Here is a 16866-nt window from a genome sequence, read left to right as displayed (position 1 = left end):
GCGATTCTCATCTCGTGATTGGAAATTGTATCTGCTCGTTTAGATTCCAAGAGCACTGCATGCATCAGGCTCCTTTTAATGGCGGGTCTTTGTGATTGTTTTTTTAAAACCCAATGTACATATTGTGGAGGTAAGCTCTTCAGCTGGAGCGTTTTGAGTGTCGGTGGGATTGTTGTATTTTTTGCTTTCTTGGAAATGTTAAGGATGGACTTTCAGCTGAATTTTCTTCCAAGAAGAAATCTTCTTAAGCTAGTAAGCACTCATCTCCTCATTGGTTCTTGGCACAAACAGTTTAGAATTATAAAAGCTCAGTCTAGAAACTTAGGACTTCTTTGCCTCTGAAAGTGAATAAAGGATTGAATAATTGATTTACATTTTAACTGCAGCAATCTCCTAAGTTGTCCATTGAGTATGTATAAAAGAAGTGTTTGTTGACATATTACAGGGATCCGGGGCATAATTTCAGATCTCATCTTTTGTGTTGGAAAAGTTAATCTCTAGTGAAAATGTACAGTAGAACTGAAATGTTGAACGTGAAGAATGGACATGATTGGAGAAGTGAGTCCAAACGTTTGTTTGAGTACAATACGTCAGTAGGATCTTAAAGTGAGACCGATTTGCAAAGACAATTCTTCACAAGAAGACTAAGTTGTTACATTGATGACTCTGATACTAAGACTTGAATGGGCTGAAAGCTAATACATCATGAGCATTAACAATGTCGTTATCTATAGCATGATGACAAGCATAGTAAAGCGGAGGCTGCTGCTAAAAACATCACTTGCATAACAAAGACATCCCTCCAAGTTTACACTCTGCATCAACACTCTTGATAGGCAATAGGAGACTGTAAGGGACTCCAATCACAAAACTTTCCAACGCGTCACAAAACACCAGCAATAGATGCAGGGAAGCGGAGTCCCTCCAGTATTGGCTCCAAAACTGGCACCCTTGGCGGTAATCAAAACACCGTCTGTACGTTATTACAAGAACCTCCAGAAGAGGTATGCAACCCGTCTCAGGAGAGTCTTAGGTACAACTTGTGTATGTTCCAAAGTTCAAGCATCAGCAGACTGTGCCCCTCTTCTCAGTCACTGTCTTTCCCTGGGGCTTTGTGGTTACATGAGTGACGTCATCCCCAGCATAGTGCCCTGCTGGGGAATTATGATACCAGGCTCTGTTGCTGCACAGATTGGCACCCTCAAGATGCAAGTAATGCGCCCAGAAGTGCACAGTTTCCGTATGTTAGTTTCCAGATTCTCAAGCTCAAAGTCATAACTGGCCGATCCTTGTGATACAATTGGTTTTGGCATCAGTATAGCTCTTGAACAACAAGGACATGGTGTATACTTGAGCCGTTATTTACAGCGTGATGAGAACAATCCTAATATTGTGATATGAAACTTTTTGCTTTTAATTTATTTACTTATGTGCACAGAAGCATTGTCTTCTTGAACCTTACACCTATAGTGACCTATTTTTTCTACAAAATTAAACGACAAAATTTCTACGTGTGAATGCATAGAACTTGTCTGCATGAGTAAGGTTGCATTTTTAGTATTTGAATTTAGATTGGACATCTCGTTGAGAGCTGCTGTCATTGGAGCAACTTGTTATTTCTATGCAGTACTTATACTGGTCATGTGTCACAAATAGAGTTTTTCTAAATCTTAATGACAGACTTCATTAGAAGCGGTTAAAGAGAGGCTTAACCAAAACTCAGGCACTACTGTCAGTAGTATGCTCCTCCAGCTCTATGATGAAAGTGATCACAAAATTTGTGATATGGTGGATGACACAAGAGTATTAGGGTTTTATTCTCCTATGGATGGGTAAGTTCATTGGTTTTTTCCTACAAATTAGCAGGACTACTAGATACCTTGTATGCCATTTGATTTGGTAAAAGGGGATGGTTTGAATTTTAGGTACCGGATCCATATTGTTGATCTTGACCCTGCTTCATGTACTGCAAACGGGTGGCTAGAGGATACCTCCTTGGTGGAGAAGTACACCATAACTGATGAAGACTACAATAAACGAGAAGGTATGCATGTATGCTACCTGATATCTGTGTTAATAGCTAAAGTGTTTGCATGGCTTGTGCACATTTTGCTATTGATAAAACTGACATAATGTTCTTCTGGTGCTATACCAGACACTTTCAGAAAATTCAAGGAAAAGAAGATTGCAGATGGTCAGATCTGGAGTCAACACAAGGTATCTATATGAGGCATGCTGACAGAGTTGTCCGTCGTGTGTCTATGGAGCTGAAAGTGCTCATTATATACTTTTCTGTGTTTTTGGAATGTGCTCACTCTTTTGACAAGATAGATGGACTGCTCAATGTCAAAGCTATGTAAAACATAGTTCAGAAAGCTCTGGACCAAGAGGTGATTGTTTGACACCATACCCCATGTCCTTCCCTTAGTGTCGCATCGATCTGGACCCTGCTCGTCCTGTCTCCACTACCATGCCCATTGGACCTGCCTTGGCTTTGGGGTTACAGGGTCGACAGACATTGTTTGCTCGGGGCTGCTGGCCTTTTCCTTTCTTTTTTTTTCCTTCCCCTTGTGCTGCAATGACCAGTTTTCCAGTTACTTTGCAAGGTGGAGAATACTCTTCTTCAACTATGTCTTGCTGCTGGTTCATCCTCGTCACCGCAGGCTCAGTGAATCCTGTGGGGGTTGTGTTTTCTTATGGTGTCTTGCTTCCCAGCTAAGTCTTGCGGTTGTTTATGGTCATGCAAAGCTGTGAGGTGTACTTGGTCTTCTTTTGGTGTTTCAAGCTCTGATCCCCTGGAGGTTTGTTGTAGTAGTTACAGTCTGGTGCTGGTTTTGTTAGCCTTTTGCTACAGAAAGGACAGCAAGAAAGGAGGGGGCAGATGAACGGTGAGGCATTGATTCGGCTGCTTGGGGCTTTGCCTTTTCAGAGTATCTCCACAACATGGCTTCTCCATCTTTCATGATGTGGCTGGATTTGTGGTTGTTACCTTATTGGTTTGGTAATTCTGTGTCACTGGTGGTTTGTGTGATCTCAGCCCCGTTGATTCCGTCAAGGTTGGTGTCTTCATCATGTGGCCAGTTTATTTTCATGCAAAACTGTGATGCATTCTTGGTCTTCTTTGATGGTGCTATTTCAGTGATTAAAGATCTGATGCAAACTCCTGGAAGTTTGCTGTAAAGGCTGCATTCTGGTGCTAGTTCGATTAGCTGTTTCCTAAAGAAAGGAGGCTAATGTTTTTGGACTCTGCTCCATGGGTTTGCCTGCTCGTGCAGAAATGTGTTCAAGTTGTCTTTTTGTAGTAGGTCCACAACTTAATATTTTGATGGTGCCTTAGTGTTTCCTCCTTAACATCAATTCCATCAAAGGCATGTGGATTAGCATATAGAGGGAGATACAGCAGGCCTTTTCAGACCGTGCGACCATTCTGTGAGAACTCCTCACTGCCTACCACCTATGTATGACATCCTCCACCCCCAGTCCTCGCTAGTGGCTTGCCGTTTACAGTGTTATCAGAGCTCCAAGCGGTTCTTTTTCTACGGAGGATCTGATCCGAGTTTTTGAAGCACACGCCATGGATTCCGACAGAAAATCTGAGAGGGAGTACGAGTCTGAAGAGAGAGAATCTGAAGGTAGAGTAGCAAAGGAAGCCGAAGATGAAGAAGAAGATCATGAAAAAGTGCAGGATGAGGAGGTTTAGCGAGAGGAAGCTCGGCCGGAGGCACCTGCAGGGGAGGGCGTTCCTGTTGTGGAACCTAACCCAGAGATAGATCCAGCTCTTGCTGATCGACGGGGACAGTTGGAGGTGCAGTTTTACATGGATCAACTTCTTGGTTTTACATAGGATTCTCTCTATGTCGAGCACATACAGACTTGGCTGATGAATGAAGTTGAGAAGTTTCAAGCACGGCATAAGAGGGCAGCGGACAAGATTCGACGTGACTTGCAGCTGAAGGAAGATGATTGGGTGCTCTTACGGTTTGAGAAGGCACGCCTAAGGAAACAAAAAGATTAAAGAGAAGATAATGATGTATCCTTCAGACTAAAGTTGCCAAAAACTTGGAAGATTCACAATGCTTTTCATGTGAGTCTGTTGAAAAATTTCAAAGGTGGGGTGCCAGTCGACAAGGAGCCTGAGGAGCAACCTGATGGGGAAGAGAGCGAGGAGATACTCGTTCTGGAACAGATACAGGCTCACCAGGAAAGGAAAGAGAAAGGTAGAGTGAATGGCAGTTCTTAGTCAAGAACTATCCGGCATTGAATGCGAAGTGGATGGAGGAGGAGGACCTAGGAGATACCTTATCAGATTTGGAACGTTACCTTGACGCTTTTGGTCTAGCTTTGGCTATTCCAAGAGTTCCCCGAGATCAACAAGTTGAATCTGGTGCAAGCGGGACTGCACAAGAGAGGAGTTACTCCGCTCCTTTGTCACAGGTTACCTAGAAAGAATGAAGTCACTGATTTTCCTATGGATTTCAGGGATATTGATGGGCTAACAGTATTCTGTTGGATGACTTTATGAAAGAAGTACTTCGACATGGGAATTCCCAGAACTAATTCTGATTGATGAACACGCTAACATGTGGTTGTGTTTGAGTGCAAGACTAAAAGGCGAAACGACTGCTACAGTTCGGTCTTGAAAATCTCTATAGACATGCTCGCAATAAGGATTAGTTTATCCGACATTAGGGAGGTCCGAGATGGATCTAGATACGATTACTAAATACGTTGCTGGCAGTCGTGGTCTGAGATTTGGAATGATTTTTTTGTGATTTATTTGATCTGTCATGTGATATCATGTGAAATGATGTGACTGTCGTCTTTGTACAAGTGCTATATGTGTAGTGTCGTGTCTAGTGCTTCGATACTTAGAGGCAGTGTCTACTGAATTGGTTTATGGTCTTTGTCCGTTTTGCAGGCATAATTGAGGGCGATTACAATTCTTTCAAGAAGGGCCTATGTCACAAACTGATGATGTGGAACATGGCAACCCGTACGGACAGCATGCCACACAACAGCAATACGGAATCCCGCAAAAAGCGCTGGCAGGCTGACGTGGGAATTGTACGGATTTCCGTATTTCACGTTGGCTGCTGACGTGGTAGGGTTGTACGAAATTCCGTATTTTGCGTTGGCTACTGTTTGGCAGGTTTTGGAGCTAGTTGCTTTTGGGATCCCTTGCTTTTGAGTTTTAATTGCTTTTGGGGCTCTGCTTTTGGCATCCCTTTGTAAGAATGAAAGGAACCCAAGGGCCTCACTCTTTAGGGTATCTGGACGCAGAGCCTGAGAGCCGAGGACCCGTCACCCATGGGAGTTGTACTTTGCAATGATTAATGGAAAAGAAATACCGAAAGGGGCGTCAGTCTTTGGAACCAATCTCTCTGGGCACGGAACTACGCCGGGCTGTGTCAACTCTCTCTCTATTAAAGTTTAATGATTATGAAGTTTCGGTTCATGTGTTGCTATTGATTTCTCGCGTGGAGTGTCCAAGCCTGTTACAGTCTGAAGCAGAAGTCCCACAACATCTTGTGGCTTATGGACCGTGGTCTTTATACATCTCTCCCATGAAATAAAAGAAACCTTGAGTACGCATTGAGCACTCATCCTAAGTTATCACCATAAATCACTTCCATTGCACATTACATTGGTATCAGAGTTTTGGACGTGGTTGGGCTCTCTCCTCTGTGAACACGTTCTCTCCAATCTACCCAATGCCGCATGGGCCTTAGTCAATCTAGTCTCTGCTGCTCTCCTCAATGAAAATGCTGGTCCACTAAAGACCACTCCAAGGTGAGTATAAGCATCTGTATACTCCACTGTCTTGCGGCCGTATGTGAATGCGGGCATTGACCTCTTGATCCACTGTGGGGTGGTATTAAATACCATGACCTTGGTTTTACCAAGATTGACAGACAAACCACTTTCATGGGAAAACCTAAGCAAAGCATCCAAGTGTCGTTGTTGTAAGGGCCTTCTCCTAGCCCTTACGCAAGGCCAACACATCTAAGCCACCGACTTAAAAGAAAAAAAAATGTTTGAGAAAATTCGGGTTCAATTGAAGCACCAGAGTATACTCACGAGACACTTCCGGCTTATGCCATGGGAACATGGACATAACCAATGCATAGAAAATTAGCTTTTCATTTTGAGAAAAATTAGCATAAAGAAAAAGATAAGATAAGGAAAAAGGAAAAAGAAAAAGATAAAAGGAGAAAAGGAGAAGATAAGGATAAGAGAAGTAAGTAACTTGTTGAGAAAGTTCTGATAAGTAAGATAAATTATCAAGATAAGGAAGATAAGCTATCAAGATAAGTGAAAGCACTTATAAAAAATGTGCATGAAAAGAGGGCTTCTCTTCTCATTTTTCACTTCTCTCCTTCATTTTCTCAAGGTGCAAACTTGAGAGTAAGCTTGAGAAATCCATAGCCAAACCTCTTTCACATACTCCCCTCCTACACACACACACACACACACACACACACACACACACACACATCTCTCCAAGAGAAGCCATGGCCAAAATCCTAATCAAGTTTGTCAAAACTTGATCTTCTTCTTCACACTATACTCTCCCTCTCCTCTCTCCTAATTCCCAAGCTTTCCATAGCTTGAATTTCTTTTGCCTCTTACAATTCTCTCATTCCAAGTAGCCAAATTGGTGGTTTTCAAGCAAAGTGAAGAGCCGACTACATCCAAAGCAAAGAGAAGACTAGACCATACACACACTAAAGTAATGTTTTCTTGTTCTTTTTGCACCTGCTTGAAAGTGATTTACTTTCATGCTTACATAAATTTATGCTTAAGCTCTCATTTTTCCATAAGAAAGCCTTTTGCTTGGGAAGAAGACTTAATTTTGTTGTTTTCCTCTAATTATGATGCATTACTAATCATAATCGACCATGTTGCTAACAACTAACACCGATGTTATTTCAAGTTCTCTAGATTACAAGACTAATATGGCATAGAGAGAGTAGAAAGCACTCTTTTTAACCATAGGTGACTGGAGATCATACTTATATTTCAAGCTCCGTTATCTAGATTACCAGACTAAGATAGCATAGAGAGTAGAAAGCACTCTCTTTAACCATAGGTAACTGGAGATCGTACTAAAATAGCATGCATGTTGGATGATGATTAAGATCTATACGTACGGGCCAAAAATATCTTTTTCTAATTTTTAAGATGCACGAGATAATTGCCACATAATCACAGGCAATTAAGTATTTGAATTTTTTGGAATTAACCATTCTATTTAAAGTGGCATTATAATTTACTCTAAAAGGAATGCTCTTATGAAAGGTTCACAAGTTTTCTTTAAATTTAAGAAATAGGATTTTCTTCTTTCAAAGAGAAAAAGAGCATGTGTGTAAGATTTATCTAGTGATACCAATAAAGTTAATACTAATTCTCTCAAGGAGAGTTAAATTTTAAAGAGTAGCTCTATCTTAATCAAAGGATTTTTCCATGGTAGTAAAAATTTCCTTCCAATTAAGGTTTTTCCCTTCGCCTCTTATCAATTGGAAAGTCCCGAAACCATAAGCCTCTTCTAGCTACTTAATTAATCCTCTCCACGGTAGCAAAGGTATGCCTAAATCCCTTCTTAAAGAAGAATTTGTTATTCATGCATACGCTATCACATGAGCATTTTTCATTACACTAGTATGTCCACTCTTAAGAATGTTGCATTTTCACTCTTACACTACCATGCATGGAAGGGTTTCTCTCTTGTATAAGCACTCAAAGGAAGTTCCATGATTATTTGTCTCAAGATTGCAAGTTAGTGTATTTCGACGTTTTGTGTTTACCACGCATAGATCATACCAAAGCAAAACTAATTGTAGAAAGCATATGCATTGTTCATTTCAAGTTTGTTTGCAATTTTGAAGGGGGAAGTAAGGGGATAGTGAAACCGGCCTGTTCAATCCAAAAAGGGCGGTAGACTTTACTTTAAACCTTGATTTAGCTTTCACCCATTATTAATCGTCTATTTTACCTGTACTTTCAAGACACATCAAAGGGGAGAGGGATACAGGCTGCTAGATTGCACCTGTATGAGTAGACGGACACCAGATTGGCCCCTAACTTAGGCGCCCCTTTCGGTATTTCTTTATTGTTCAAAAGAGGGAATAAACGCTGTGGTTCCTACAAGCTGCCCCGCACAAACTCGGCTGAATTTCCACTGTTCCAGCCCGATTTCGGCAGCATAACTGTACTAGAACCCTTCACGGTCAGTATTCCCACGCATTGACTGACTTTCCCGACGCATACGGGCACTTTGCAAAACCTGGCGAGAATCTGCAGCACGCTGAATTCTCTGTTTTCAGCCCTGAAAATACGCCAGATCGCCTGTACAGCGGTCCCCTTGCGTCCCCGAACCTCCTGGGGGTATTAGGGTCCGTTTAGGGTCAAAACCCTAGACCTGCAAAAATACACAGCAGGCTGTAATTCACTGTTTCGGGCTCCGTTCCGCGTGCCGGTCGCATCCCTAGCAAGTCCTCGAGCTCCCGCACCTGTAGGGCTACTTGCCCTTTGAATCGGACGAGATTTCTGGCGTGAAACCTCTCCGAATTCACCTGTACCTGCGGGGGGATTAGCCGCTAGCTAATCCAGTACCTGTGCAAGAGGCTCTTGCCTCGGCAATCGCGCATGAACCCACACAACTGTACATTGGTCAAATGAAAAGCCCACTAGAGGGGCATAACATACTGCCAAAGGGGAGAGAGAGGGCAGTGCGTAGTGTGCAGGGCATCACTCCTGACACCGCACTGTGCATAAGAGGGAAAGCAAGCACTCCATAGCTCTTAACCTGTGACCAATCTGAAAATGAGGCCTTCTTCCCTTCAAATTCAGCGCCAACTCCTTCTTGCATTGGAAACTGCACCAGAATGTGCCACTTGGCACATTTACAAGCATTTTTCCGTTTCGGGGTTGCCGCCTAAAAATATCCCAACCGGTTGCCCAGTTGACTTCACGGCAGAGTAAGAAAACGTTCCCTTTGTCATTCCAGAGGTAATGACGCCAACACATTTTCAGGTCCCAAAATAGCAGTTCCCTAAATTTTAGGAGATGCTGCCATTGTATCTTTCTAGGTCATCCGACCCTCTTTGTACACTGCGGCCACATCCAAAACTGAAATGTAGCCTCTGTAGCAAAGGATTCCACTTTGGCTAGTCAATGACCCCACTTGGCTAACCATAGTCCTTGTCCAACCTTAGTGCTCTCTTGCCCTCAGGCCTGGACTCCCTCTGGACAGTTCCACACTAGCTATGCAATGCAGGGCAGTTAGATTTCCCGAGGGGTGTTTCCAAAAAGTGAAAGTAAATAGATAATAAGAAAGAAATCAACAAAAAGGATAGATAGTAGTCACACGCTGGTGACATACCCCCCTCTTGAAATCTCAAACGTCCTCGTTTGCATCTATGTCGTACATGCTTACTGTCAACACTGATGTATTCAACACCTGTCGACACATATACGACACATACATGCTCATTGTCAACCCTGGTGTATTCAACACCTCGTCGACTCATGTATTGCCTGCGTGTGAACCCTGTCCCAATGACATAGTGGTAGCTTCGCACTCTGCCATTGTTTTGAGTCACTAACTTTCCAATGACAAAATGGTAGCTGCACATTTTGCCACTGTCTTATAGTACACATTGGATCCCGTAACACTTTCGAGCATACCCAAACCGACAGTTTAAGAATGCAGTTACACATGTACTCCTGAATAGAAGCAACCATTGTATCCTTGACAAACTGACAAGAAATACTCACTTCTATAGCACTAACCAAACTTTTGGACATTCCATAAGAGCAATTGCCAAACTGACAATCTGTACAGCTCTAACATTCATGTAACAGGTATTTCATTTGAGCTCACTTTAAATACCATGTACATCATTTGTTTCAGAAGCCATTGTCACACTGACAATCCATGTAGCTTTGAAACTCAAGGGGTCAAGGTAGGTTGCAAATCGAAGGCTTCTAGGTAAAGTGATAACACAGTTGGTGACTCTGCAAGTTCACCTTCTTCCATCCACTTAGCATCCATTGGTGGATAGTTTCTGAACTTTACCAAGTAACGCCTAGCAACCTTGCCTTTCACTTTCCTTTCTTTGTGTGCCAAAATCTGTTCAGGGACCAAGATCTCGTCAAGTTCCTCGACTTCCGGCTGATCTTCAGCTGGTATATCTTCTGGCACATCACCCACATAGGGTCTGAGAAGACTCACATGAAACGCATTGTGAATCTTCCAACTGTCAGGCAATTTCAGCCTATATGCAACATCACTGATTATGTCGCATACTTGAAAAGGCCCATAGTAACGCATGCTGAGCTTTGGAAAGAGTCTTTCCTTGCCCTTCATCTTCTTTAACCTTGCCTTTTCAAACCGTAGAAGCACCCAATCACCAAGTGAATATACCACTTCACGACGGTGACGATCAGCTGCTTTCTTTTGCTTTGCCTGAGTCCTTTCTAAGGCCACTTTGACCTTCTTGTACATTTCATCCATGTCTTGAACATATTTATCTGCTTCAAATATCTTGTCCTTTGTATGCAGTATGGGAGGAACTTTCTTGCCACCTTCAACTATCTCAAAAGGTGCCTTGCCAGTTGATGAATGCACTGTATTATTGTATGCATACTCCACCAATGGCAAATACTGCTCCCACTTTCCTTTATGCTCTGACACATAGCACTTCAGCAGATCTAGGACAGTAGAATTTGCCTCTTCTGACTGCCCATCTGTTTGAGGATGAAATGACGAAGAGAATTTGAGCGTGGTACCCATATTCTCAAACAAGCCTCTCCAGAACAAACTTGTCATGCGTGGATCACGGTCGCTAACAATCGATTGTGGCATGCCATGATACTTGAAAATATTGCTCATAAACAAGCGTGCCATCTGATCTGGCTTTATCTTCTTCCTGACAGGAATAAAATGAGCCTGTTTGCTGAATCTGCAAATAATGGTCCAAATACCATCGTTTCCTGTCTGCGTTCTCGGAAGATCAAAGATAAAATCCATAGCAATACTTTCCCATGGTTTATCTGGAATAGGTAGTGGTTGCAATAACCCTGGTGCCTTTTGCCTGTCAAACTTGACCTTTTGGCATATTAGGCATTCTCGCACAAAGGCATCCACATCCCTTCTCAATGTAGGCCAATAGAAGAATGTCTCAACCGCTTTAACTGTAGCACCGATACCACGATGCCCTGCATACGGTGGGACATGACTCTCTTCCATAACTTTGCGTCGCAATGGCTTTGTGACACACAATCTGCCATGCATCATCATGAACCCGTCTTTAAGAAGATAGTGTTCATGACGTTGTCCATCCATTAGTTGCTCGAAGACCCTTGCAAAATCTTCATCATTTGCATACTGTTCTCTCATATCATCAAGTTCATGATGATAAGGAATCGACACAGCTGAAATTTGTGGCTTCCTTGACAAGGCATCAGCCACAACGTTCTTCTTGCCTTCCACATGCACAATCTGAAAATGGAACATGGACAAGATATTTGCCCATCGCATATGCTTCTCAGATAACTTTGTCTGTGTCAAGAAGTATCGCAAGGTCTGATGGTCCGTTTGGACAACGAAATCTGCACCTAGCAGGTAGTGTTTCCAACTTAAGAGCGCATGAATCACAGCCAGTAACTCTTTCTCATAGACCTGCATGGTCATCTCTGGCCCTTGCAAAATTCTGCTCTCATAGGCTACTACCCTGCCATCTTGCATTAGCACAGCACCAATGCTACTACCGCAGGCATCACACTGGACCACAAATGACTTCCTAAGATCTGGCAACACAATGACTGGATCCGAAGTCATCTTTTCCTTTAAGAGATTAAAAGCTGAAATCTCTTTTTGTGTCCATCTAAAGGTGACTGCCTTCTTTTGAAGAGCATGTAAAGGTGAAGCAATCTCAGCGAAATTTCGGATAAACCTTCTGTAATAGGAGCATAGTCCCAAAAAGCTTCGGACATCATGCACCGTCTTCAAATTTGGCCATGACTTGATCGCTTCGACTTTTGCAGGATCCATTCTGACACCGTCCTTTGAGACAATGTGTCCCAGAAAGTGAATCTCTTCCAGAAAAAACTCACTTTTCTTTGCATTGATGAGCAACCTATGACTGCGTAGCTCTTTGAACACAATGGCCAAGTGATGCCTATGCTCCTCTTCATTCTTTGAGTAGACTATCATGTCATCAAAGAATGTACCAACAAACTGCTGGTGTGGACGGAAAATTCTGTCCATCATCCTATTGAACGTAGCAGGAGCATTTGTGAGACCAAAGGGCATCACTAAAAATTCGTAAAGGCCAAACGTCGTTCTAAAAGCAGTCTTGTGCACATCCTCTGATCTAATGCGGATCTGATGATACCCACTCTTTAGATCTATCCTGCTAAACATAGCTGCTCCTTCTAATTTGTCCATAATATCATCAATTCTAGGTATAGGGAACCTATTCTTGATGGTATTCTTGTTCAGTGCACGGTAGTCGATGCACATACGCCATGAGCCATCCTTTTTCTGCACCAACAACACTGGAGAACAGAATGGAGATGAACTGGGCTGAATCAGCCCTTTTTCTAACAGCTCCTGTACTTGGCCCATTATCTCTTTCTGCTGAGCCGCACTAACCCTGTACGGAGGCTTATTTGGTGGGCTACAGCCTGGCACCAAATCTATCGCATGGTCCTCGGGTCTCTCTGGCGGTAATTGAGACGGTAATGAATCGGAAAAACAGTCACTATACTGTTGTAAAAACATTGACCTTTCTTTATCTAGCACAGATAAATTTGATTCATCACAATCTGACACTTCACGTGCAAAAACCAAGTACGCAGAAAGATGCTTTTTCATTACAGAAGTAATAGCAGAAGCTGATACAGTAGGAATAGACTCCCCTTTAAGCTTTACATCCAAAATGTGAGTCTTTCCCCTGCTCTGTACAGTGATCTTTTTGTTGTAGGCATCCATGATTCCCTGTACACGAAATAACCAAGGAATACCTAACAACACATCACATCCGTCCAGTGGCATGATGTAAAATTCTTCAGCATCTACATAGGACTGGATATGTAGACGCAACTTTCCAATGATGGGTGTCACAGCCTCTGTATGGCCAGGACATGCCAAACCTGCCTCTGCTGTATACCCCATCTCTTCAGGTCTGATTCCCAACTTTGAAGCCAATTCTGGGGAAATAAAGTTGGCTTTGGCACCTGGATCAAAGAAGATAAGCACTGTTTGATCCCTAACCTTTCCCCATGCTCTGCAAAGCTCACTTGCATCTGAATTTGGCTTGTCGCCCACCATATCTGGCACTAGACCAGCCATGGGCTTCTTTCCTTTCTTGTCTTCCTTGTCTTCAGAATCAGCTGGCCTTTTCTTTGTAGGACAGTTGTAAGCAATGTGGCCAGGCTGCTCACATATAAAGCATTTGTTCTCTGTCCTCAGGACCTTCTTTTGCTCTTCTGACTTGCGAGGAAAACGTCTTTTCCATTTCTTTGCTGGTCCTTTTTCTGATTCAGCCGTAGCTTTGTCTTTCCCTGTGTTGGCCGACTCCTGAGTCCCTTTAGGAGCCTCATTGGGAACGTGCTTCTTGGCTGAATTTTTCTTGCCTGATCCTGCCTTGACGCCAGTGTTAAATTCACAATCTTCTCCCTTGAGCAAACCATTGCCAGTGTTTGCTACCTCGATGAGCTGCGTCAAAGTAGTGACTTTGGTCTTTGTGCAGTATTTTCTCAATCCTTTGGGTAGGCCACAACAGTATTTTTCTATCTGTTCTGTCAATGGCACAAACCTATAGGAAGTTACTGGAAGTAGAGCTTTCCAAAACTTCCGATTGTAATCATCCAGATTTCTGCAAGTGGCAGCATTAAGCTGGTGCCATTCTGTCATGACATCTGCTTCGAAATCATCAGATAACCATGCTGCTGCAAAAATCTGCTTGAAGTAAATCCATGTGGACGGAGCTTGCCCTTGAAGCAATAAAGTTGTCCACCATTGTCCCGCATTCCCTGTCAAGAAAGTGGCTGCCTTGCGGACCTTTGAAGCCTCTGTAAAGTTTCCCCCTGCATAGGCCTTGTCAAACTGCTGGAGGAATGAAAGAGCCTTCTTCCTGTCATCAAACCCTGTAAAGGTCGTGAATGACACACCTTTGCCACCTTCTTTGTACGGAGTTGGCCTCTCCAGCGGCGTTAAATTGTCATATGGAAGTGACTGAAACATGGGAACACTAATAGGGTTCATCTGTGTTCCTTGGCCGCTATTAACTTGACCTGGAAATGCCATATTTGGCTGCTGATTTGTAATTCCAGCCATACCAAAATTTGCTTGTGGCATGCCAAATTGTCCCTGAGTGCTTTGAAACCCTGGTTGCATACCCATGACACTGTACATGGGGTTAGGCATCATCGTTTGAGCACCCGCAAACACTGTTCCTGGCGTATAAAACTGATTTCCAGGTGCATGACCAGCCATGCTCTGGAATACGGATCCACCTCCAAAATAGCCAGGGTGTACTGAAGGTGGTGGGAAGACCTGTTGCATAGCTTGTAAGTTGCTTCCCTGCCCATTAGAACCAGCTATAGGCTGCTGAAAGGTGGCGGGCTGAACTGGTACAGCTTGAAAGACTGGCATTTGAGCCACCTGTTCTTGCACCTTAGGCATAGGTTGTGGAGACTGCATGTTCTCCGTCAAGTGTACAGGTGTTTCCATTGACTCTGCAGTATGAATCACCTGTGTTCGAGCCTTAACAGGCTTTTGAATATGATCCAGTGACCCAACTTGCTGAGACGGAACCGGAGGTTGCAGAAAGGCTAAAAACCTCGGATTCTGCATTACTTGTGTAAACATAGCCACAGCAGTAGCCAACTGGGTCCTGAATATATCATCATCAGTCTGTGGTGGTCTTGAGGACTCACCCACTTCATGTGTCTGTTGACCCTGTGAAGAGGAAACCTCTTCAGTCACATCATCTGGTCTGTCAGCCATAATTGCAATTCCCTGTGTCTGGTCTATGATCCCCTGTGTCTTCAAGCCCAAAACTGACCAAGGCTCACTTCTATGGAAAAAAGTGATTTAATCCCGTCGATGGAACCATGAAACCGGCCTGTTCAATCCAAAAAGGGCGGTAGACTTTACTTTAAACCTTGATTTAGCTTTCACCCATTATTAATCGTCTATTTTACCTGTACTTTCAAGACACATCAAAGGGGAGAGGGATACAGGCTGCTAGATTGCACCTGTATGAGTAGACGGACACCAGATTGGCCCCTAACTTAGGCGCCCCTTTCGGTATTTCTTTATTGTTCAAAAGAGGGAATAAACGCTGTGGTTCCTACAAGCTGCCCCGCACAAACTCGGCTGAATTTCCACTGTTCCAGCCCGATTTCGGCAGCATAACTGTACTAGAACCCTTCACGGTCAGTATTCCCACGCATTGACTGACTTTCCCGACGCATACGGGCACTTTGCAAAACCTGGCGAGAATCTGCAGCACGCTGAATTCTCTGTTTTCAGCCCTGAAAATACGCCAGATCGCCTGTACAGCGGTCCCCTTGCGTCCCCGAACCTCCTGGGGGTATTAGGGTCCGTTTAGGGTCAAAACCCTAGACCTGCAAAAATACACAGCAGGCTGTAATTCACTGTTTCGGGCTCCGTTCCGCGTGCCGGTCGCATCCCTAGCAAGTCCTCGAGCTCCCGCACCTGTAGGGCTACTTGCCCTTTGAATCGGACGAGATTTCTGGCGTGAAACCTCTCCGAATTCACCTGTACCTGCGGGGGGATTAGCCGCTAGCTAATCCAGTACCTGTGCAAGAGGCTCTTGCCTCGGCAATCGCGCATGAACCCACACAACTGTACATTGGTCAAATGAAAAGCCCACTAGAGGGGCATAACATACTGCCAAAGGGGAGAGAGAGGGCAGTGCGTAGTGTGCAGGGCATCACTCCTGACACCGCACTGTGCATAAGAGGGAAAGCAAGCACTCCATAGCTCTTAACCTGTGACCAATCTGAAAATGAGGCCTTCTTCCCTTCAAATTCAGCGCCAACTCCTTCTTGCATTGGAAACTGCACCAGAATGTGCCACTTGGCACATTTACAAGCATTTTTCCGTTTCGGGGTTGCCGCCTAAAAATATCCCAACCGGTTGCCCAGTTGACTTCACGGCAGAGTAAGAAAACGTTCCCTTTGTCATTCCAGAGGTAATGACGCCAACACATTTTCAGGTCCCAAAATAGCAGTTCCCTAAATTTTAGGAGATGCTGCCATTGTATCTTTCTAGGTCATCCGACCCTCTTTGTACACTGCGGCCACATCCAAAACTGAAATGTAGCCTCTGTAGCAAAGGATTCCACTTTGGCTAGTCAATGACCCCACTTGGCTAACCATAGTCCTTGTCCAACCTTAGTGCTCTCTTGCCCTCAGGCCTGGACTCCCTCTGGACAGTTCCACACTAGCTATGCAATGCAGGGCAGTTAGATTTCCCGAGGGGTGTTTCCAAAAAGTGAAAGTAAATAGATAATAAGAAAGAAATCAACAAAAAGGATAGATAGTAGTCACACGCTGGTGACAGATAGCTTCACAGATGTCGTGATCGTGTTGCTTGAACATAAAATTCTCATCGCTTCTATGGAGATGTCCATGGATGACAAATGATGCAAAAAGACTAAAATGGGATTCGTCAAAGTCATGGTTAACTTGAAACTTACGTCGAGACAAAACCTTAAACTCCCAATAGACTCGTTGTATTTCTTAAGGTAATCGAACTAAGAGATTATAACTGTATTAATCTAAATTTAAATTAGAATTAAAACTTTACCGAGAAGATTTGATGTGGAT

The 16866-nt window shown here is 43.6% G+C and overlaps 1 protein-coding gene across 1 annotated transcript in view; it reads left to right on the top strand.

Moving 5' to 3' along the window:
* Positions 1 to 16866, top strand: part of EMB2804 (tubulin folding cofactor B) — a 62197-nt gene that overhangs the window by 19777 nt on the left and 25554 nt on the right. The window contains exons 3-5 of the mRNA XM_086499422.1: positions 1681 to 1832; positions 1926 to 2044; positions 2156 to 2217. Coding sequence (XP_086355548.1) covers positions 1681 to 1832; positions 1926 to 2044; positions 2156 to 2217 — 333 coding nt within the window. The remainder of the gene's footprint in view (positions 1 to 1680; positions 1833 to 1925; positions 2045 to 2155; positions 2218 to 16866) is intronic.

Source organism: Adiantum capillus-veneris, chromosome 25 (assembly GCF_014529385.1).
Source record: "Adiantum capillus-veneris isolate H3 chromosome 25, ASM1452938v2, whole genome shotgun sequence".
NCBI classification, from domain to species: Eukaryota; Viridiplantae; Streptophyta; class Polypodiopsida; order Polypodiales; family Pteridaceae; genus Adiantum; species Adiantum capillus-veneris.
This window is presented reverse-complemented; position numbering and strand designations above follow the sequence as displayed.